The sequence below is a fragment of the Erinaceus europaeus genome, chromosome 12 (assembly GCF_950295315.1).
Source record: "Erinaceus europaeus chromosome 12, mEriEur2.1, whole genome shotgun sequence".
Lineage (NCBI taxonomy): Eukaryota > Metazoa > Chordata > Mammalia > Eulipotyphla > Erinaceidae > Erinaceus > Erinaceus europaeus.
In genome coordinates this window covers 85,628,465-85,649,650 of record NC_080173.1, presented here as the reverse complement: position 1 = coordinate 85,649,650, position 21,186 = coordinate 85,628,465, and the positions used below count along the sequence as shown (strand labels likewise).

Sequence of the window (21,186 nt, the reverse complement as noted above, 5' to 3'; positions counted from 1 at the left end):
CTCTTAAGCTGAATATGGGCCCCAGTTCAGATCAAATCAATGGGGTTTACAGTCAACAATATTTACACACATTTCCTATATTTGGGAGCTACTCTCTTCCCTGATACAGCTTTCTGGTCCTTTTTCCAGCCATGACACCATCTCCCCAGACAATAACTTGTATCCACCTGCATATCAGATTTCAGACTCAGGGTGAAAAAAATCTAGTATAGTCACAGGCCCTTTGGAATAGAACTAAAATAGGCCTACTAGCTATTGACAAAATGGAGACCCACCCCCCAACTCTTCATCTGCACTATTCCAGCCTTTAGATTCATGATCAGTCAACAATTTGTTTGGCTTTATATGTTAACTCTCTTTTCAGCCACCAGGTTCCAGATGCTAGCAGGATGCCAACCAGACTTCCTTGGACAGACAATCCCACCGATGTGCCTTGGAGCTCTGCTTCCCCAGAGCCCTTCCTGACTAGGGAAAGAGAGAGGCAGGCTGGGAGTATGGATCAACCTGTCAATGCCCATGTTCAGCAGGGAAGCAATTACAGAAGCCAGACCTTCCACCTTCTGCATCCCACAATGATCTTGGGTCCATACTCCCAGAGGGTTAAAGAATAGGAAAGCTATCAGGGGAGGGGATGAGATGTGGAGTTCAGATGGTGGGAATTGTGTGGAGTTGTACCCCTCTTATCCTATGGTTTTGTCAATGTTTCCTTTTTATAAAAAAAATAATAAATAAAGTAAAATAAAAAGAAATACTTCTATGTACTAAGGACAGTGATCCCAGATCAGAAAACAGACAAGTATTAAGGAATTTTCTCCAAGTTATCCAGTTACTATATTATCATGCCTCCTAGAAAAGTGTTGGAAGTTATTTACTAGGGAAATTGTGGTCAAAGGACTAATAGATGTCCCCAAAGCAGAAGAAGGGCCTGGAGAGATAGCACAGTGCTGACACAAAACTTCCATCTCTGAGGCTCCCAGGTGCCAGGTTCAGTCCCCAGTACTATCATAAGTCACAGATGAGCAGTGCTCTGGTTAAAAAAATAAATAAATAGGGGGTCGGGTGGTAGCGCAGCGCGTTAAGCGCAGGTGGCGCAAAGCACAAGGACCGGTCTAAGGATCCCAGTTTGAGACCCCAGCTCCCCACCTGCAGGGGAGTCGCTTCACAGGTGGTGAAGCAGGTCTGCAGGTGTCTGTCTTTCTCTTCCCCTCTCTGTCTTCCCCTCCTCTCTCCCTTTCTCTTTGTCCTATCCAACAATGAAGGACATCAACAATAACAATAATAACCACAACAAGGCTACAACAAGGGCAACAAAAGGGGGGGGAAATGGCCTCCAGGAGCAGTGGACTCACGATGCAGGCACTGAGCCCCAGCAATAACCCTGGAGGCAAAAAAAGATAAATAATAAATAAATAAATACTGGAGGAAGGAAGCAAGGAATAGGAAAGGGGAAAGGGAGAATTATCTATACCCAAGACAGTGGAGTAGTCAAGGGTGGGATGCTAGGATTCTGAATGAAAAATTCAGAAGTTACCAGTGGTGAGAAGTGGGCAGCAGAGGAGAGGCAGGACCTAAGGTGGAAGGGAAACCTGCATCTAGCTGTGGCTGAGAGGAAAATGTGAGATTGCTGAAGTACAGTTCATGAAGGCTTGGGTTAACAGGCAAACCCTGTCTGGCTTAAAGGTGAAGGATAAGATGAACTATTGGTAAGAAGGACCAGGACCCCTTTCTCCTTACCTGCATCTGGAGGCAGGTAGAAGACAAAAATGGCCAGGACAGTGATAAGTATACACGGGGCAATGACGTTGACCAGGTAGAAGAGAGGCTTCCGGCGAATGATGAGATAGAAAGTAACTTTTTGGTGCTGTCCTTCTCCGCCTCGCCTAGGGTCCACTGAAGGCTGGATTAGCCTCGAAGGTTTGTGGATAATCTCCCACTGGCCATTTTCTGGAGGGTGGGGGAAGCAGAAGCAGGGACACAGTTATGGGACCCAACTTCGTAGTGACAGATGATTTGCTCTGCCACACTCTAGAGCTGTGGACCCTGGGCTGGGTAGCCCATCTGTGACCTAACTTATGTGAGTCTCATTTTCCATATGGCCCTGAAGGTGACACAGTGGATAAAGCATTGACTCAAATATGAGCTCTTGAGTTCAATTCCCAGAATCACCAGAGTGGTTGTCACGCTCTCGTTAATAAATCACAATCTTTTAGGGGCTAGGTGGCTGTGAACTTGGTAGAGCAGAGATATTACAATGTACAGGGGCCCAGGTAGAAGCCCTTGATCTCCACCTGGAAGGGGAAAGCTTCACAAGAGGTGAAGCAGTGCTGTAGGTCTCTCTCTCTCTCTCTCTCTCTCTCTCTCTCTGTCTCTCCCCCTCAATTTCTCTATATATCTAATTATATTGTGTGTGTGTGTGTGTGTGTGAATCATTTCTAAAGCCTCAATTTTCATACCTGTAAAATATAGTCACACCTCTCTTTTTGACCTACATGGTTGGACTGGGCATTGCTGATGAAGTATATTTATCAGCCTGTGGGGAAATGGGGAGCCATGCTCACTTACCAATGAAGGTCCCTGCGTGGATGTGTATTTCCTGCCGCTCCTGTCCATCTGGACCCAGTCCTGTCTGCAGGCTGACCTCTGAGCTATCATAGCTATAGGAACTGAACACCATGGTACAGTTCTGCCAGTCGAAGGGGAAGTAGGTGACCTGGATGGAGGGCAGAGTCACTAGAGCTACCAGAAAACTGGTCAGGACTGGGGAAGTTTAAGAAGTCACAGAACAGATAGAGCTTAGAGGGTCTGAGGCACTAGGGAGATAAGGACCAGGGAGAATGCAGCAAAGTAGGGTTACAGAGGATTAGGCAGGTTATATGGGGAGGGTATAGATGAATGGAGGGGCTTCTTTGAGGAAAACTGGAAGTCAGTGAAAGTGTGCCGAAAGTCAGAAGAGCAAGAGTGACGTTGAGTGTCATGGGGGAGCAGGTCATGAAGGAAGGATGTCAGTTGCTATGTGGGCAGAGGGAAGGTTTCTAAGAGCCTCCCAGGAGGAGTCTGGAGACCTGGATGCTGCAGCTGCTGCGGTAGATGCCCGGGGGCTGCCAGCGCACGGAGCCGTCAGAGGACACCACGACGTTAATGTCCAGAGCGACATCAAAATTTCCATCATTGCTACAAGGAAAGATCTGGTCCAGGGCCTGGCCACCCCTCCCCCCCGCCCAACACCTCCGCCCCCTGGGCTCACACAAGGTCTTACTTGTTCAGGAGCACGATGTCTGGAAGCCACACAGACCCGGAGGCGAGGCGGAGTGAATCGATGTCCTCGTACTCCGTGGGGTCCCAGCTCAGCCTATAGTCTTTCCACTCCTAAGGAAGCGGGGGCTGAGGGGCAGTCCAGGGCTGGAGAGTAGGAGGCAACTAGGGGTGTTTTTAAGGGAGTGCAGGGAGGACAGCAGCATTGCCTGTGGTTCAACTGACTGTGGGGCTGATTCCCACATCACCTGCACTTGCTGGAACCTCATCAACTAAATTTCCCTTCACGGGGAGTCGGGCGGTAGTGCAGCGGGTTAAGTGCAGGTGGTGTGAAGCCCAAGGACCAGTGTAAGGATCCCAGTTTGAGCCCCGGGCTCCCCACCTGCAGGGGAGTCGCTTCACAGGCAGTGAAGCAGGTCTGCAGGTGTCTATCTTTCTCTCCCCCTCTCCGTCTTCCCCTCCTCTCTCCATTTCTCTCTGTCCTACCCAACAACGACAACATCAGTAACAACAACAATAATAACTACAATAACAATAAAAAACAAGGGCAACAAAAAGGAAAATAAATAAATAATTTTTTTTTTTTAAAAAAAGACTTTCATGCCTGAGACTCTGAGGTCTTAGGTTCAGTCCCTGGCAAGCCATAGGCCAGAAATGAGCAATGGTGTGTGTGTGTGTGTGTGTGTGTGTGTGTGTGTGTGTGTGTGTGTGTGTGTGTGTGTGTCTGGGACCTCAGAGCCTCAGGCATGAAAGTCTTCTTGCATGACCACTGTGCTATTTCGATAGACCCAGATAAACTTTAAAAAATATATTTATTTATTTATTCCCTTTTGTTGACCATGTTGTTTTATTGTTGTAGTTACTATTGTAGTTGTTATTGATGTCGTTGTTGTTGGATAGGACAGAGAGAAATGGAAAGAAGAGGAGAGGATAGAGAGGGGGAGAGAAAGACAACTGCAGACCTGCTTCATGACCTGTGAAGCCACTCCCCTGCTGGTGGGGAGCTAGGGCTTGAACCAGGATCCTTAAGCCAGTCCTTGTGCTTTGCGCCACGTGCACTTAACCCATAGCACTACCACCCGACTCCCCCCAGATAAACATTTTAAGTGGGGGGGGGGCAAGCAGTGGTTAACCAGGCACCTGGTTAAGCACACACATTACAGTGCACAAGGACCCAGGTTCAAGCCCCTGGTCCCCACCAGCAGGGGGAAAGCTTCACAAGTGGTGAAGCAGAGCTGCAGGTATCTCTGTCTCCCTCTGTATCCTCCCCTCTCCTCTCAATTTCTCTGTCTCTATGCAATAATAAATAAAAATATTTAAAAATAGGGAATCAGCTGGTAGCGCAGCGGGTTAAGCACATGTCCCCCAAAGTACAAGTGCGGCAAAGCGAAAGGGCTGGTTCGAGCCCCCGGCTCCCCACCTGCAGGGGAGTCGCTGCACAGGCGGTGAAGCAGGTCTGCAGGTGTCTGTCTTTCTCTCCCCCTCTCTGTCTTCCCCTCCTCTCTCATTTCTCTCTGTTCTATCTAACAACGACAACAATAACTACAACAACAAAAGGGAAAATAAATAAATAAATTTAAAATATTTTAAAATAATAAAAATAAACATTTTAAGTGAGGAGCTGTTCATAGTGGATAAAATATTGGACTTTCAAACATGAAGTCCCAATTCAACCTCCAGCATTGCATGTGCCATAGTAATATTATGGTTCTCTTTCTTCTCTCTCTCTCTCATTAATAAATAAAAAATATCTTTTTTAAATGAGGAAATTGCATTAACTATCTTCCAAAATAGACCGTGGTTTGTTTTATATTTATTTATTTCCCCTTTTGTTGCCTTTGTTGTGGTTGTTTATTGTTGTTGTTATTGATGTCGTTGTTGTTAGATAGGACAGAGAGAAATGGAGAGAGGAGGGGAAGACAGAGAGGGGGAGAGAAAGACACCTGCAGATCTGCTTCACCGACTGTGAAGCGACCCCCCCCCAGGTGGGGAGCCAGGGGCTTGAACCGGGATCCTTATGCCAGTCCTTGCACTTTGCACCATGTGCACTTAATTCACTGTGCTTCCGCCCTACTCCCTTGTTTGTTTGTTTTTAATTTATTTACCATGCAGGTTATCACTGAGGCTCATATCTGCATGGTTTCACTGTTCCTGGAGGATATTTTTTCCCCTTCCTTGCTTCTTTCATCTTTCCTTTCTCTTTGGTAGATGAAAGACAAATTGGGGGAGAGTGGAGAGCACTGCTCCACCTGTCAGGAAGCTTTTGTAACCCTGCAGGGGGCTGGGGTCTTAAACCCAAGTCCCTGCACAGAGTAACAGGTGCTCTCTATCTAGTGAACCACCACTTGCCCCCTATTAAAAAAAAAAAAAAGAATTAGTGGTCCAGGAGATGACACAGTGGCTAAGGCCCTGGACTCTCAAGCAGGAGGTCCTGAGTTCAATCCCCGGCAGCACATGTACCAGAGTGATGTCTGGTTCTTTCTCTCTCTCTCTCTTTCTCTCCTATCTTTCTCATAAATAAATAAATAAAGTCTTTTTTTTTTTTTTTTTTAAAAAGAAGTATTGATTAATGAGACAGAGAACTCCGGAACTTCATTCTGGAACATAAGGGACCAAACTCATTACTTACTTACTTACTTAATTACTTAATTAATTAACTTATTTGATGGAGACAGAGAGAAATTGAGAGGGAAGGAGGAGATAGAGAGGGAAAGAGGAAGAGAGACCTGCAGCCTTGCTTCCTTCACTCCCTGCAGGGACCAAGGACTTGAATCTGGATCCTTGACCACAGGAGCATGTGTGCTCAACCAGGTGCACCACCACTTGGCCCTGTCTTCCTATTTAAAAAAACATTTATTGGGGGGCCGGGTGGTGGCGCAACTGGTTGAGTGCACATATTACAATGCACAAAGACCCAGGTTCGAGTCCCCGGTCCACACCTGCAGGGGGAAAGCAGTGAAGCAGTGCTGCAGGTGTTTCTCTGTTTTTCTCCTTCTCTATCTCCCCCATCTCAATTTCTGATGGTTTCTATACAACAAATAAATAAAGATAATTTTAAAAAATTTATTGGGCAGGGGAGATAGCATAATGGTTATGCAAACAGACCCTCATGCCTGAGGCTCCAAAGTCCCAGGTTCAATGCCCCGCACCACCATAAGCCAGAGCTGAGCAGTGCTCTGGTGTTTGTCTTCGTTTGTGTGTGTCTCTCTCTGCACCTTTCTCAAAAAATAAAATATTAAAAAAAAAACATTTATTTATTTATTGGGGCAGACCCAGAGCATCACTCTGGCACATGTGATGCCAGGTATTGAACTCAGGACCTTTTTTGGGGGAGTTAAATGCTTTACCCACTGTGCTATCTCTCAGGCCACTAAAATGCTGTTTTCAAACTTCAGTCTACAAAGTTTTAGGATGTAGATATCAAATTAGTCACCCTAAATCCAAACCAATGTTTAAAAAGAAAATTAGAGTGGTCTGGGAGGTGGTACAGTGGTAGAGTTTTGGAAATGATACTATGAGGTCCTGTGTTCCATCCCTGACACTACATATGCTATTCTGGACTCTCTCTCTCTCTCTCTCTCCTCTCTGTCTCTATCTCTAATGGAATAAATAAAATAAAATTTGATTACATAATTAGGATGAAAAAATGTGTGTAGGGGGGCCTGGCAGTGGTGCACCAGGTTAAGCGCACATAGTAGCAAGTGCAAGGACCTGAGCAGGCGGAGCAAGGCTCTTGGTTTGAGCCCCTGGCTCCCCACTTGCAGGGAAGCCGCTTCACAGGCGGTGAAGCAGGTCTGCAGGAATCTTTCTCTCCCCCTCTCTGTCTTCCCCTCCTCTCTCAGTTTCTCCCTGTCCTATCCAATAAAATGGCCACCAGGAGTAGATTTACAGTGCATGTACTGAGCCCCAGCAATAACCCTGGAGGTGAAAAAAAATGTGTGGCATGCAACTCTTGTTAGGTAGGTATTGTTATTACCATTAGAATTTTAACGGCTTTTAAATTTTATTTATTTATTTATTTATTGGATAGAGACAGAAATTGAGAGGGAAGTGGGAGATAGAAAGGGAGAGAGGGGGCCAGGCAGTAGTGCAGCGGGTTAAGTGCACATGGCGTGAAGTGCAAGGACCTGCATAAGGATCCCAGTTTGAGCCCCCAGCTCCCTACCTGCAGTGTGGTTCCTTCACAGGCGGTGAAGCAGGTCTGCAGGTGTCTGTCTTTCTCTCCCCCTCTCTGTCTTCCCCTCCTCTCTCCATTTCTCTCTGCCCTATCCAACAACGACAACAACAACAATAATAACAACAATAAGGGCAATAAAAAATGGGGGGAATAATGGCCTCCAGGAGCAGTGGATTCATAGTGCAGGCACCAAGCCCCAGTGATAACCCTGAAGGCCGAAAAAAAAGAAAGAAAGGAAGAAAGCAAAAAGAACGTGAGAGACAGAGCGCCATCTGCACCGTGACTCGTGAAACTTATCCCCTCCCTCTCAGGGGCTAGAGTCTGGGTCCTGTGAATGGTAAATAAAACCACCACTAGGCCCATTACTGTAATTATTACTTTGCCACCAGGATTATTGTTAAGGCTTCATGCCTGCACTATGAATCCACTGCTTTTGGTGCTTATTTATTTATTTATTTGAGACAGAAATAGAGAGGGAGGGAGAAGAGAAAGGGAGAGACACCTGTAGCACTGCTTCACCACTCATGAAACTTCCCCCTACAAGTGAAGACTGGAGGCTTGAACCCACGTCCTCTTGCATGGTAACATGTGTGCTCTATTATTACCCCACTGCCCAGCCCATTTAAACCCTGGCTTCTGATGGTGTTGGGGATTGAACCTGGGACTTCAGAGCCTCAGATATGAGTCTTTTGTATAACCAAAAGACTACCTCCTCTACCGAGGAATTATCTCTTTATGTCTCTGTTTCAGTTCCCCCAGTGTTGGTACAAACAAAACAAAACAAAGCAGAATTCTATTAGACCAGACATTCTAGGAAATTCTTAAGGCAGAGGAAACCCTTTCCCACACCCCAAATCTCCTTACCAGATCCAAGTACACCTTTGTGCTCATCTCCTCATCCTTCTCGTTCTAAAAGGACAAAGTTTAAAGGGTAGAGGTGACATGAGTGGGGAGAAATTAGGTAGCTAGATGGATCCAACTCTCACTAAAAAAAAAAACTCCCTTGGGCTGGGGAGACCGTAGTATGGTTACGCAAAAGACTTTCACACCTGAGGTTCTGAGGTCTCAGGTTCAACCCCCTAGCAGCACCAAAAATGAGCAGTGCTCTGGTCTCTGTCTCTCTTTTTCTCGGTATTTCTCTCATTAAAATAAATAAATACAGGCTAGGTGTGACACACTAGGCTGAGCAACACATTACCATGAGTCAGGACTCCGGCCCCGCCTGTGGAGGGGAAACTTCATGAGTGGCGAAGCAGGTCTGCATGTGTCTTGCTTGCCCCATCTCCTCTCTTCTCAGTTTCTTTGATCAAAATAAATTATATATGTATTTCTTTTTTTTTTTTTTTTGCCTCCAGGGTTATCAATGGGGCTTGGTGTCTGCACTACAAATTCACTGTTCCTGTTGCCCTTGTTGTTTATCGTTGCTGTTATCATTATTGTTGTTAATAGTATTGTTGTTATTGTTGTTGCATAGGATAGAGAGAAATTGAGAGAAAAGGGGAGACAGAGAGTGGGAGAGAGAGATAGACACCTGCAGACCTGTTTCACTGCCTGTGAGGCAACCTCCCCTGCAAGTGGGGAGCGGGGGGCTCGAACCAGGATCCTTACCCCGGTCCTTGTGCTTTACGCCATGTACACTTAACCCACTGTGCCACCACCCAGCGCCCCAATAAAATATATTTATTATTATTTTTTTATATTTATTTATTTTCCCTTTTGTTGCCCTTGTTTTTCATTGTTGTTGTAGTTATTATTGTTGTTGTTACTGATGTCGTTGTTGGACAGTACAGAGAGAAATGGAGAGAGGAAGGGAAGACGGAGAGGGGGAGGGAAGGAGAGACACCTGTAGACCTGCTTCACTGCCTGTGAAGCGACTCCCACTGCAGGTGGGGAGGGGGGGAGGGGGGAGGAGGGGAGGGGGGAGGAGGGGGTTGTCGAACCTGGATCCTTACACCGGTCTTTGTGCTTTGCGCCACGTGCGCTTAACCACTGCGCTATCACCCGACTCCCAATAAAAAAAAATTTTTTTAACTTAAAAAAAGTTTTATTACTGGATAAAGACAGATAAACTGAGAGGGATGGGAAAAACAGATAGTGCAAGACAGAGACACCTGCAGCCCTACTTCACCACTTGTGAAGCTTTCCCCCTGCAGGTGGGGACCAGCGGCTTGAACCTGGGTCCTTGCGCACTATAACATGTGCGCTCAACCAGGTGTAATGTGAGAGCTGAACCAGTTGTGCCACCGCTAGAGCCCCAAGTAAAATATTTCTTAGAAATCATTCCCCTTTATGTAGGCATCTCCTAGAGCTCAAGCCTTGCCTCCTAGAGTCAGCGTTAGTTTAAACCCCCAAATTTCACCTTTCTTGACTGCACTACCAGCCAATTCATTTGCCAACCTCCCTTTCGGCCTGCCCTTCGCTTGACTGAAATCCCAGCCCTACCCACAAGTCGAAATTCACAGGAATCTCTACCGCTGTGCTTCAGGGATCCTGCACCAAGCTCCCCTCATTGTGACTCCGCCTCAGGGTCCGTGCCACATCCACTTTAAGACCCGCCCCTAAGCGCGTCCTTCGCTGTACCTGCTTTATTCCGGGCCTGTCCACCAGCCACGTCCGAGTCTCGGCCACAAGCCCTATTTGGACCTAATCCGCCCTACCACACAGTCCGTCCTTCAACCTGCCCCCCCCCCCACATCTCGATCCTGCCCTGCCTAAAGCCAAGCACCCTAGTTGGTGGGTGGGCCAGACCTCAACACCCCTCACCCCCTGCCCGCATGCGCCCTCACCAGACTGATGAGCTGTGCCAGGCTGAGGCCAATGCTGACCGCCACGCGGTCTCCCACCTCTTGCGCCGGCCGCACGGAGCTATCATAGCCCGAGAAAAGTTTCTCGAGGAGCCGGCCCTCTGCCTCGGAGCCTCGGACACCTGCAGGAGAGCCTTGAGTGAAGTCACCGTGCCCTTGCGAGGTCCCCTAGAGCCCTGTCACTGCCCCTGCGAGGCCCAGACTTACCCGGGGTCAGCCGCACCCCCAATAGCAGCAGCAGAAGCAGCAGCTTCTCTGGGGTCATCGCTGGGCCTAGTCACTGAGTGAGTTTCTCTGGGAGCTGCGGGGACAACTAGCACAGGGGAAATGACGAGCCACCCAGGAATGTGCACCTGTCACTGGGGGCAGCCGCCAGCCCACCCGCTCCGCCCCTGGGACCTGATACTGTCTCAGAGCAACTGTCAGTGCCCACATCCCAGAGATGACAGACAACACTTCAGTTATATAAATCGGCTTTAATTGAGAAAGCATGAAGCGGAGACCGGGTCCCCTGGGAAGAGAGCCAGGAGATGGGGGGAGCCTGAGCAGGTTTGTATGGGTGAGGGGCGCATCCACCCCTCTTGCAACAAGCCAGAAGTCGACAGAGTCTGAGGAAAAGTGACCTGCACCCTAGTCCTTGCCCTTAGGCCTCCTCAGTCACCCTGCCCAGGTCTGGGGAGACTGTCTCCCTCCTAGTTCATTAGTGTGCTCCTAATCTTTTCCAGGCCTGCTCCCAGCTCTCCATGTTTCCCAGAAAAATCAAGTCTGGCCCTTTTGGGGTGTCTATAGCCCAGCTGAGGTTATAAAAGGTAGGGCAAGCAAGTTCTCTTCAGTTAGCAGTTCTGGGGGTCTAAGTGGTATAGAACCCAAGAGGCTCTTACTCTCCTTAGCCCTGATAGGGGAGAGGATGGGACTTAGTGCTGAGTTGGGTTCTTTTCACTAGGGGTATGGTGGGGTGTCAAGGCTGTATCCCATTTGTCTTTTTAATTCTAGGCATTGCCCTAAAGACCTGAACTTTAAAAAGGAGCTAGAAGGAATTCTTGCTGAGGTAGCTAAGTGTTCATATCCCTCCCACCCAGACAATAAGTTCATTATGCCATGGTTTGGACCCCTTCCTCATTCCAGTTTCCCTACTATGAGTCAGGAATTCCTTCTAAAACTCCTCTGCCATTCTTCACACTTAGTTTCCCTGGCAGGAGCTAGAAAGTACATGTAAAAATGAGGTTAGCATTCTATAAGAAGAATAAAATTGTTAGAAAAGTATCTAGGAAAGGAGGCTGGCTGGTGGCATACCTGGTTAAGCCCCCACTCCCCACCTGCGGGGTAGAAGCTTCATGAGTAGGGAAGCAGGGCTGCAAGTCCTCTCTCTCCCTCCCTTCCTCTCCCCCCTCTTTTTCTTGCCTTGTCCTCTCAATTTCTTATTTTATATATTTATTTACTTTCCCCTTTGTTGCCCTTGTTTTTTATTGTTGTTGTAGTTATTGTTGTTGTTATTGATGTCATCATTGTTAGATAGGACAGAGAAATGGAGAGAGGAGGGGAGACAGAGAGGGGGGAGAGAAAGACAGACACCTGCAGACCTGCGTCACTGCCTGTGAAGCGACTCGCCTGCAGGTGGGGAGCCGGGGGCTCGAACCAGGATCCTGAAGTCAGTCCTTGCGCTTTGCGCCATATGTGCTTAACCCACTGCGCTACAGCCCGACTCCCTCTCTTCTCAGTTTCTATCTGTGCTATCGAATAAAAAACAAGAAGAAGAAGAGGAGGAGGAGAAAGACAGAGGAAAGGAAAGGAAAAATGGCCACCAAGAGCAAGGGATTACTTTTTCAGGCACCGAGCCCCAGTGATAACCCTAGTGGCAAAAAAAAGTATTTAGGAAAAGCAAGAAGGGGTTCTTGATTCATTCAGAACTTAGTTCTTTATGGATCACAGCTGGGTCCTTTCCAGAGCACATCCTTAATGGATATATCACTAGAGAAGGTGGGAGGGTAGAGTTAGAACTTACTCTAGAGCAATAATATGGCTATATAGGCCCCAGTTCCACCCTGGAGAGAAAAGCTAAGAATTATGGTATATGCCCTAAAGCTGAGATTTGGAAGGAAGTATGGCTCCATATATGTCTAGAACACCATACTCTGAATTGGGTGTCTCTGGGATAAGAAAGTTAAATCTGTTGTGGTCTGACACTGGCCCTAGTTCAAGCCAGGTCAACAGCTGAACAGGGCTCAAATGCACCCTCTCCGAGTTTGAAAACCAGGGGTTTATCTGGGTCAATGATAGAGGTTTGGTGGCTCCCAAAGCCTGGCAGCACGCCTACATTCCAGCAGAGCTCTCGTGTAACAAATGGCCCTGGCTAGGATGCGTAGGCGTTCAGAACCTGTCCAGAAGAAGGCAGAAGGTGGAGTAGGGAAGAAGGAAGCTAATCCTGAGCTCCAGTGGACTTGTAAATCTATGGCTCAGTGCCAATGAAAAGGGACTAGGAATCCTGAAACTGGCTGAGCCTGGGGTAGGGAATATTTAAGCCCTGATTCTATCAGTTTGCGAACCCCCAATGCCATCTTTGAGGCTTTGAGGGTGTGTGAGTGTGGAAGGAAAGAAGTGATGAGCCAGGACCATGTTCAGACACTCCCCCCGACACACAGACACACACACACACACACACACACACACACACACACCTTCCTAGGCCCAGTATCTAAAGGTCTCAGCCCAGGAAGGCACAGCCAGCCACTATGCTCCCCCAGGGAGGAGCACCTGGTAGAACCTGACTGCTCAGGGCTTGTAGTATGTCAGCAAGAATGACAGCAGGGTCAACAGCAGGGCTGGAAGACAGGCTGTGGTGGTGGTCGGTTCAGTGTGAGTGCAGGGGACCTCCAGTCCAGGGACTACATTTCAGGGAGCAGGAGGACTGGAAGGGGAGGTCTCAGGAACACTGTGAAGAGAAGGTTCCCGGTACATGGCCACTGTGAAGGGGAGAAAGGAGGAATATAGGAAGGAAAGTTAGGCACAGAAAGACCTTAGCAGAATTCAGCTTCTGAAAGGACCCCCTTCCTCTATATGGATCTTCTGGGAAACCCCAACCTTCAACCCAACAGCTCCTCAAATTCCCAAAGGCCAAAGTCTTCCTGGTTTGATCTGTCATAATGGATGTCCTCTTTGTACTTATAAGCCCTGAGCTGCCAAGTGACTAATGTCCATGTCAAGGTCAATACCTTCCCTGTGACCCAGCTTTTCCTGAGTCCATACTCACCCTCCAGGAGCTTGGGCACAAAATGGGCCGCTGCCTTGGTCTTCTTGACTCGGTTTCCCTTCATGACCTGACCCTCTTTGTCCAGGCCCAGGTACCAGGCCCTGCCAGAACGGCATTGGCGGTAGAGAGCAGAGGCATAGAGGACATAGTAATTCTCAAAGACGCACTCCTTAAAGCGACACTCAGCTGTGAAATGTGGCTGAGAAGACAAAGATACGGAAAGGCACACACAAAGACAGAAAGACACATCACTGGGCAGAAGAGAACCCTGGGGAGAACGAGCTAGGATACAATCCACACATTTTAGGCTGGGATATCTAGTATCTGAATCCATGCAGAAACGAGGAGAAAGTATGTAGAAAGAGTCTGAGGGGAAAAAAAACAACAAGATTTTGGGGAACCCTGGCATACAAGATGCCATTTTGTTGCTTTACTGGGAGTCTCTCACCATCTCTTATTTTTATTTATTATTTACTTATTATTTTTACCTCCAGGGTTAGCTCTGAGGCTCAGTGCACTATGAAATCTACAGCTCCTGGCAGCCATTTCCCCCCTTTTCCTCCCTGTTTTATTTGATAGGACAGAGAGAATTTGAGAGGGGAAGGGGAAACAGAGAGGGACACCTGCAGATCTGCTTTGCCACTTATGAAGCATCCCCACTGCAGGTGGGGAGCATGGATTTGAACCCAGGTCCTTGCACATAGTACTACATGTGCTTATCCGCTGCACCACTGCCCGACCCCTACCATCCTCTGTTTTGAACAATTCTGAAGAAGTGAGTAATAAGGAAGTCCAGAGGAGGTAGGATGAGACATGGGGATGCTGAAGGGCTGAAAAAACTGGACAACACAGAGCTGAGAAGTGGCCAGGGCAGTAGCGCAGTGGTAGACTGCACTGCAGCAATTGCTCGTACAGGGTGCTGAGCTTGGTCTTAGGCACTGCATATGTGGGGTGACACTTTCTCTCGTGAGGTCCAGAGTTTAGTCCCCAGTACTGCATATGCCACAGTGATCCTCTGGTTCTCTCTTTTGAAATGAGTAAATCATTAAAAAGGAAGTAAAAAAAAAAAAAAAAGGCTTAGCAAGTAGGACTTATCTGCCTGAGATCCTGAGTTTGATCCCTGTCAACACATATGAAAGGTTACTCTGGCCACCTTGGGAGACTTTTCTCTCCTTCTCAATAAATAAAATAAGAGGCCAGGCAGTGGTATACCTGGTTGAGTGCAATCATTACTATGTACAAGTATCCAGGTTCAAGCACCCTAGTCCCAACTTGTAGGGCAGAAGCTTCACAAGAGGTGAAACAGTGCTGTCAGTATCTATCTCTCTGTCTCTTTCCCTCCCTATATCTCCTGCACTTTTCAATTTCTCTCTGTCTCCATCCAATAAATAAGTAATGTTTTTTTATGTGCAAATCCTGCACTTTTTTAAAAATTTAATTTATTTCTTATAAGTAATGTTTTTTAACTTTAAAAAGGGGTATAGCAGTGGTCCAGGAGGTGGCACAGTGGGTAAAGCATTGGACTCTCAAGCATGAGGTCCTGAGTTCAATCCCTGGCAGCACATGTACCAGGGTGATGTCTGGCTCTTTCTCCTCCTATCTTCCTCATTAATAAATAAATAAAATCTTTTTAAAAAGGGGGGGTACAGGAGGTGTTACAATGGGTAAAGTGTTGGGCTCTCATGTATGAGGTCCTGAGTTCAAATCTTTTTTTTTTAATTATATTTATTTATTCCCTTTTGTTGCCCTTGTTGTTTTATTGTTGTCATTGTTGGATAGGACACAGAGAAATGGAGAGAGGAGGGGAAGACAGAGAGGGTGAGAGAAAGATAGACACCTGCAGACCTGCTTCACCACCTGTGAAGCGACTCCCCTGCAGGTGGGGAGCCAGGGGCTCGAACTGGCATCCTTATACTGGTCCTTGTACTTAGCGCCACCTGCGCTTAACCCGCTGCGCTACTGGCCCACTCTCCCTTTTTTTTATTTAAGAAAGGAGACATTAACAAAACCATAGGATGGGGGGGTACAGTTCCACACAATTCCCACCACCCAATCTCCATATCCCATCCCCTCCCCTGATAGCTTTCCCATTCTCTATCCCTCTGGGAGTATGGACCCCGGGTCATTGTGGGATGCAGAAGGTGGAAGGTCTGGCTTCTGTAATTGCTTCCCCACTGAACATGGGCGTTGTCTTGTCGATCTATACTCCCAGCCTGCCTCTCTCTTTCCCTAGTAGGGTGGGTCTCTGGGGAAGTGGAGCTCCAGGGCGCATTTGAGTTCAAATCTTAAGGACCACCTGTCCAGAGTGATTTTCTGACTCTCTCCTCCTGTCTTATCAATCAATCAATAAATAAATATTTTAAAAATAATGATGAGTGGTCTGGGAGGTGTAGCAGTGATAGGACTTTGGACTCTCAAGCATGAAGTCCTGTGTTCAATCCCCGGCAGCACATGCACCAGAGCGATGCTCTGATTCTTTCTCTCTCCTCCTATCTTTCTCATAAATAAATAAAATCTTTAAAAAATAATAACAGTGATGATAAGGGTGAGGACAATAATGGTGCACCCGGCTGGGCACACACATTACCACATGGTAGGACTTGGGTTCAAGCCCTCAGTCTTTAGCTGCTAGGGAGAAGCTTCATGAGTGATGAAGCAGTGCTCTCTTTCCTATACCTCCTTCTTCCTGCTCAATTTCTCTCTATTCTATCAAATAAAAAAAGGGACAAAAATGGAAGCCTGGAGATCTGGGTGGTAGTACACCTGGTGGTACACCTGAGTGCACATGTTACAATGCACAAGGACCCAGGTTTGAGCCCCCAGCCCCCACCTGCAAGGGGGGAAGTTTTGCAAGTGGTGAAGCAGTGCTGCAGGTGTCTGTCTTTCTCCCTGACTATCATCCCCTTCCCTCTCAATTTCTGGCTATCTCTATCCAGTAAATAAAAATAATAAAATAAATTAAAAAGAAATGGCAGCCTGATGTGATCCGGGAGGTGGTGCCATGGATAAAGCACTTGACTCTCAAGTGTGAGGTCCTGAGTTCAAGCCCTGGCAGCACATGTACCAGAGTGATGTCTGGTTCTTTCTCTCTCTCTCCTCTCTCCTCCTATCTTTCTCATCAATAAATAAATTAAAATATTAAAAAAAAAAGAAATGGCAGACTAAAGCAGTGGATTCGTTGTGTAGACACTGGGCCCCAGATATAACCCTGGTGGAAATTAAAAGAAGGAAGAGGGGGGCCAGGCGATGGCACACTTGGTGGAGTGCACATGTTACAGTGCGCAAGGACCCAGGTTCGAGCCCCTGCTCCCCACCTACAGGAGGGAAGCTTCAAAAGTGGTGAAGCGGGGCTGCAGATGTCTCTCTCTCTCTCTATCTCCCCCTTCCTCTCAATTTCTCTCTGTCTTATCGATGAATAAATCAATAAAAATATATTTAAAAGAAGAAGAAGGGGAAGGGGAAGGGGAAGGGGAAGGGGAAGGGGAAAGGGAATGCAATGGGGAAGAGGAAGAGGAAGAAGGAGGAGGAGAAGGAGAAGCAGTGGCCAGGAAGTGGCACAATGGATAAAGTGTTGAATTCCCAAACATGAATTCCGGAGTTCAATCCACAGCATTGCATGTGCCAGAGGGATGCTGTGGTGTACCCCCTTCTCATATTAATTAATAAATAAATCTTTTTTTAAAAGTCACAAGATAGTTCACCTGAACAGTGTGCCTGCTTTGTTGTGCACACAACCCAGGTTTGAGTCCAGCTCCCATTGTACTGCAGGAAGCTCTAGTGCTGTAGAATCTTTCCCTCCCACCCTTTGTCTCTCTCTACCTGAAAAAGTTGACTAGCAGTAGAGAAGCCCTGGTGACGTGATGGTGGCAACAAAAAGAGCCTGTGGGTGCCCGAGGGTGCTTTGCATAAATGAGGCCCTGGATTCAATCCCAGTGCCAAAAGGAAAAAAAGAAAGAAAGAAAAGATGTTGAGAATATTTGAAGGGTGTTCTAGGGAGAAGGACTGGAGGAATTCTAGAGGAAATGCTCTGGAGTGGGCAGTGGCAACAGGGCATCAGCAAGAGCTGTAGGAGAGCTGCATAGCCCGCATCTGTAACCGAGAAGGTTGTAGCTGGGAGAGTCCCATTTGCCCCAGGCCACTCAGCCTCCTCTCACCGAGCTGTAGAGCAGCCCCTCAGCGTTCATGGCCATGTAGTGACCCAGCTTGGCACTCTGGATGGTGACCACACGAAGCCCCACAGGAATCAGGTTGAAGTGGGCTGGGAGTGGAGAGAGGGGGCATGAGTACCCCAGGTCTAGAACCCCCCCAACCCCACCCCACCCCCGCTGAGCTTCCTCCACCCCCTCCACCATCCCAATTTCACTTCTTCCCTTGGGAGTCAAACAGCCAGAGTAAAAAACAACAGACCTTGAAGAGGATGTGGGTTTGTCATTCTCTACTGTCCCCAGCCTCCCCCTTCCCACCCACCAGCTGGCTTCCCCTCTCACTGAAAGAGCTGGTGTCCTCTGGGGTGCCCTGGATGCTCCCATCGGGATTCGCCTGGAGGTAGAAACCCTGGCGGCAGAACAGTTTGGTGACGATGCCTTTGAGCTGAGGCTCTAGAGAGAGACATTCATCTTTGAAAATGACATCTCTATTCCCAGAAGCATTCCCACACTTGGTGAAATCAAAGGAGAGAAAGGAGAGTGGAGGGAAGGAAGCAGGGCCCTGGGCCCCTGGGCGGTAGCTCTCTCCCACCTTCTTGCCTCCTGAGGAAGCTGGGTTGTGGAGACCTTCTGTTACCTCTAACCACCAGCTTTCAATTTAGTTGATTGAAATTTATTTAAATGGCTTAATTTCTACTGTACAGCTCAACCAGAAGGGGGGAGGGGAGAAGAGGAAGGGGGGAACACACATCCAAAGAGAACAGATGGAGACAAGCCGGGGATGTTGAAAGGGCAGTGTGTTTAAGAAGGGGGTGGCGGGGGGGGGGGTGTCAGCAAGGTGACCACGGGGCAGGGGCGCCCCCCCTCAAGAGTGGGGGTGGGACTGGGTCTGACGCTGACTCAGCACCTGCTGCTGCGGCTGCTGCTTCTTTGGCGCGGGCCTCATCTTGGCCCAGAGCCGGTCTGTCTGACACTGACCCATCTGTCCGTCTGTCTGTCAGTCTGCTGGCTCGCGGGGGCCCAGCCCTCCCTGAGGTTCGGCCTCTCCCCTTCGGCCAGGTAACCCGTGCTGGGTGACGTTCGGTACCAAACCGAGGGGATAAGGGAGGGGAGCAGGGGAGATGGAGAGACAGGCTGAGTCACGTGGGGCCAGGTCCCATTCAAAGGGTGGGCTTCGGAACGTACCACTGCGGAGCCCCGGCAGCGGGGGCAGGGTGAAGGGAGGCACGAAGGGATATCCCCCTTATGAGAGCCGGGAGAGGGCGGGAGTGGGGCCAGAGGGACTGTCTAGCTGTCCTACCTGGACGGGGACCACAAGCTCACCCTCACACCGCTCCTTTCTCGTTGCTTACTCTGCTCCAACTTCCGGGTACCCCCTTCTAGTTGGTATGACCCCTCCCCCCAAGTCTCCAAGCGGGTCTCCAGCAGTGAACTGTGTCTGAGTTCCCTCTGGGCAGAGGATGCCCCTGAACATGTGGGGCCCCAGATTTCCCAGGCGCGTAGGGGGTGCTGGAGGGGGTGCCCAACTCCCTTGTGGAAGTGAGGGTCACTGGAGGAGGGCGCACCGAGGGGCGGGCTGGCGAGGCGGCTGCAAGGACACCCGGGAGAGAGCTGGGGAGTCTGGCGCCGGGCCAGGCAAGCTCCGCTGGGAGCAACTGAGCCAAGGCGCGGAGGAGCGGGAGAACCGGGGCGGGGGCGGGGCTGCCGGAGCCGCAGAAACCCTCGGGGTGACCCAGGCGTCCGGAACCCCCCTCGGCCCCTCCGCTCGAGATGGAAAGAATCGCGAGAGCTGGCACGTAGGCAGAGGACAGTGGGGGTGGGGACTCCAGTGTTGGAGGTGGGGGTCGTGCAAGAGTTTCGAGGCAGCTTAGCCTCCCAAGCTTTCCCCTTGCCCTCGAAAGCAAGGAGACTCAGGGTTATGGGCAAAAGGGAAGGGAAACTGAGGCACAGTCTGGCAGAGACTTGTATTGACCCACTCCCTTCCACTCTCGCGGAGCCCCTTCTCCCCTCCCCCCGTCCGGTCGAGCTCTTATCCAGAGCCCCTGGATCCCAGGCAGAGACTAAAGGCCCGGAGACCACCCCCCCATCCTAGCCACTCACCCGGGCCGCGATCCGGCCGCGCGGGCCGCCCCCCGCACAGTCGCACCTTGGACAGGAGGATGAGGAGCTGCTTCTGGCAAAGGGACTTGGTGCCGCGGGGACACACGCGCCGCTGCGCCGACACGGGCCGGCTACCCCCGGGCTCGCGGACCTCCCGCTTCTGCCGGATCAGGCTACTGGCCAGCGCCGCCATGGCGCCCCGGGAGGAGACACCCCCAAAGCGGCAGGCACCCAGAGCGCTCTGGGCTCCCCCAGAGAAGCCAGCTCACCAGGGCATGCTCTGGACTATCAGGCCCGGTTCACGGCCCCACCCACTGGACCTGAGGATAAACCCCAGGCCCACCCGCCCACTAGTCTTTCTGCTTCTATCTCTAGGTCCAGTATTAGGCTCACCAGACACAGCAGCCGAAGTACCTTTCAGTTAACCCCACCCTTCACTTTTCCTCCTTACCGAAAACTCCCTCCCTTCCCTGCTCCCTTGTGTCCCTGTCCTAACCTACCCCTATCCCAGAAGCCAAGACCCTCAGAATTTCCAGCTAGTGCTTCCAGTGTCTATCACTAAGCACTTTCCACCTTATTTCTGGTCATCAAAGGGGTGGGTCCTTAGCTTTAGGGATAACACCTCACCCCACCCATACTGGGGCACTGCCAATGTCAAGAAGGAACCCAACCGTGGTGTCTTTTCCTTTACCACCCTCTAAGTGGAGAGGATTCCCTCACTCTTTCAGTCAACCCCCTCAGATTGTCTTGCAATAACCAGACTGCTCCTATTCAGTGAGAGGGGTTCTTAGACGCTGTCTCTGAATAATACTATTTTTTTTAACCAACTCACCCTCATTTCTAGTACAACGTTCCAGTAGCAAAGCCCTTTCCCTCACCTTGTCCCGCTCAGCTCCTTTTGAAGTCACCTCCAAATCCGCCCTTTCTAGTGGACACACCAGGTGGTTGCTTGGAGGATCCTTTCACCTCGAAATAAGGTGCGTGCTCCCCCCTAATTTCCGTGGGGACAGCTAGTGCTGTCTAGATCCCACGTCCTCTGGCCAGCCCCTCGGAATAGGAGTGCACCCACGTTGTCACCAGTCCCCAAACGTGAACAGCCCCCCCCCCCCGCAAGTCAGAGCGCATCCGAGCTTCCTGCGACAGGGCTTCCTCGTCCTCCCCGGGAGCTGCCTCTGCAGCCCCTCTTCCTTCCACGACGACCCTCAACCTGTCCTGTCTTGATGCGGCGATGGGTGGAGCTGGCTAGGATTCCAGGCTCCTCCCTTCCAGTCCACCCCCTCGCAAGAGGAGCTATCCCACCCCCCACGCCTGGCTTGGCGCCCGGGACCCCCAAGAAGAAATGAGGGTGTCTCCGCAGAGCGCCCTGATCTGGAGAAGTCAGAGCACCGGGCCTGGCGGCTGTACCCGGCAGGGCGGCAGTGGCGGCAGCGGCTGTGGGACGCTGAGGCGGCGGCGGCTGCA

At 49.7% G+C, this 21,186-nt stretch overlaps 2 protein-coding genes across 5 annotated transcripts in view; both read right to left on the bottom strand.

Annotated features, from left to right (window-relative positions):
* CHRNB1 (cholinergic receptor nicotinic beta 1 subunit) overlaps positions 1–13,124 on the bottom strand; it is a 23,812-nt gene extending 10,688 nt beyond the window's left edge. Inside the window, exons 1-9 of one of the 3 annotated variants that reach the window (XM_060204308.1) lie at positions 12,985–13,124; positions 10,633–10,744; positions 10,441–10,546; positions 10,216–10,355; positions 8,294–8,338; positions 3,257–3,366; positions 3,063–3,171; positions 2,563–2,710; positions 1,735–1,944 (exon numbers count right to left, since the gene is read on the bottom strand). In XM_060204308.1, coding sequence (XP_060060291.1) covers positions 1,735–1,944; positions 2,563–2,710; positions 3,063–3,171; positions 3,257–3,366; positions 8,294–8,338; positions 10,216–10,355; positions 10,441–10,498 — 820 coding nt within the window. In that variant the 5' untranslated portion in view covers positions 10,499–10,546; positions 10,633–10,744; positions 12,985–13,124. Of the gene's footprint in view, positions 1–1,734; positions 1,945–2,562; positions 2,711–3,062; positions 3,172–3,256; positions 3,367–8,293; positions 8,339–10,215; positions 10,356–10,440; positions 10,745–12,984 lie in introns of those variants that run through there. The other 2 variants (XM_060204310.1, XM_060204309.1) reach the window with 2 other exon arrangements.
* Positions 10,690–21,186, bottom strand: FGF11 (fibroblast growth factor 11). Of its 2 annotated transcripts, none has more exons than XM_007522016.3 (5): positions 19,726–21,186; positions 17,968–18,078; positions 17,635–17,738; positions 13,481–13,679; positions 10,690–13,193 (listed from the first exon to the last, which is right to left on the bottom strand). In XM_007522016.3, exons 1-5 carry the CDS (start codon positions 19,916–19,918, stop codon positions 13,123–13,125), a joined length of 678 nt encoding a protein of 225 aa, XP_007522078.1. In that variant the 5' UTR covers positions 19,919–21,186; the 3' UTR covers positions 10,690–13,122. The 2 variants fall into 2 exon arrangements, with proteins under 2 accessions (XP_007522078.1, XP_060060294.1); XM_060204311.1 differs by having other exon boundaries at positions 17,968–18,034; positions 19,772–21,186.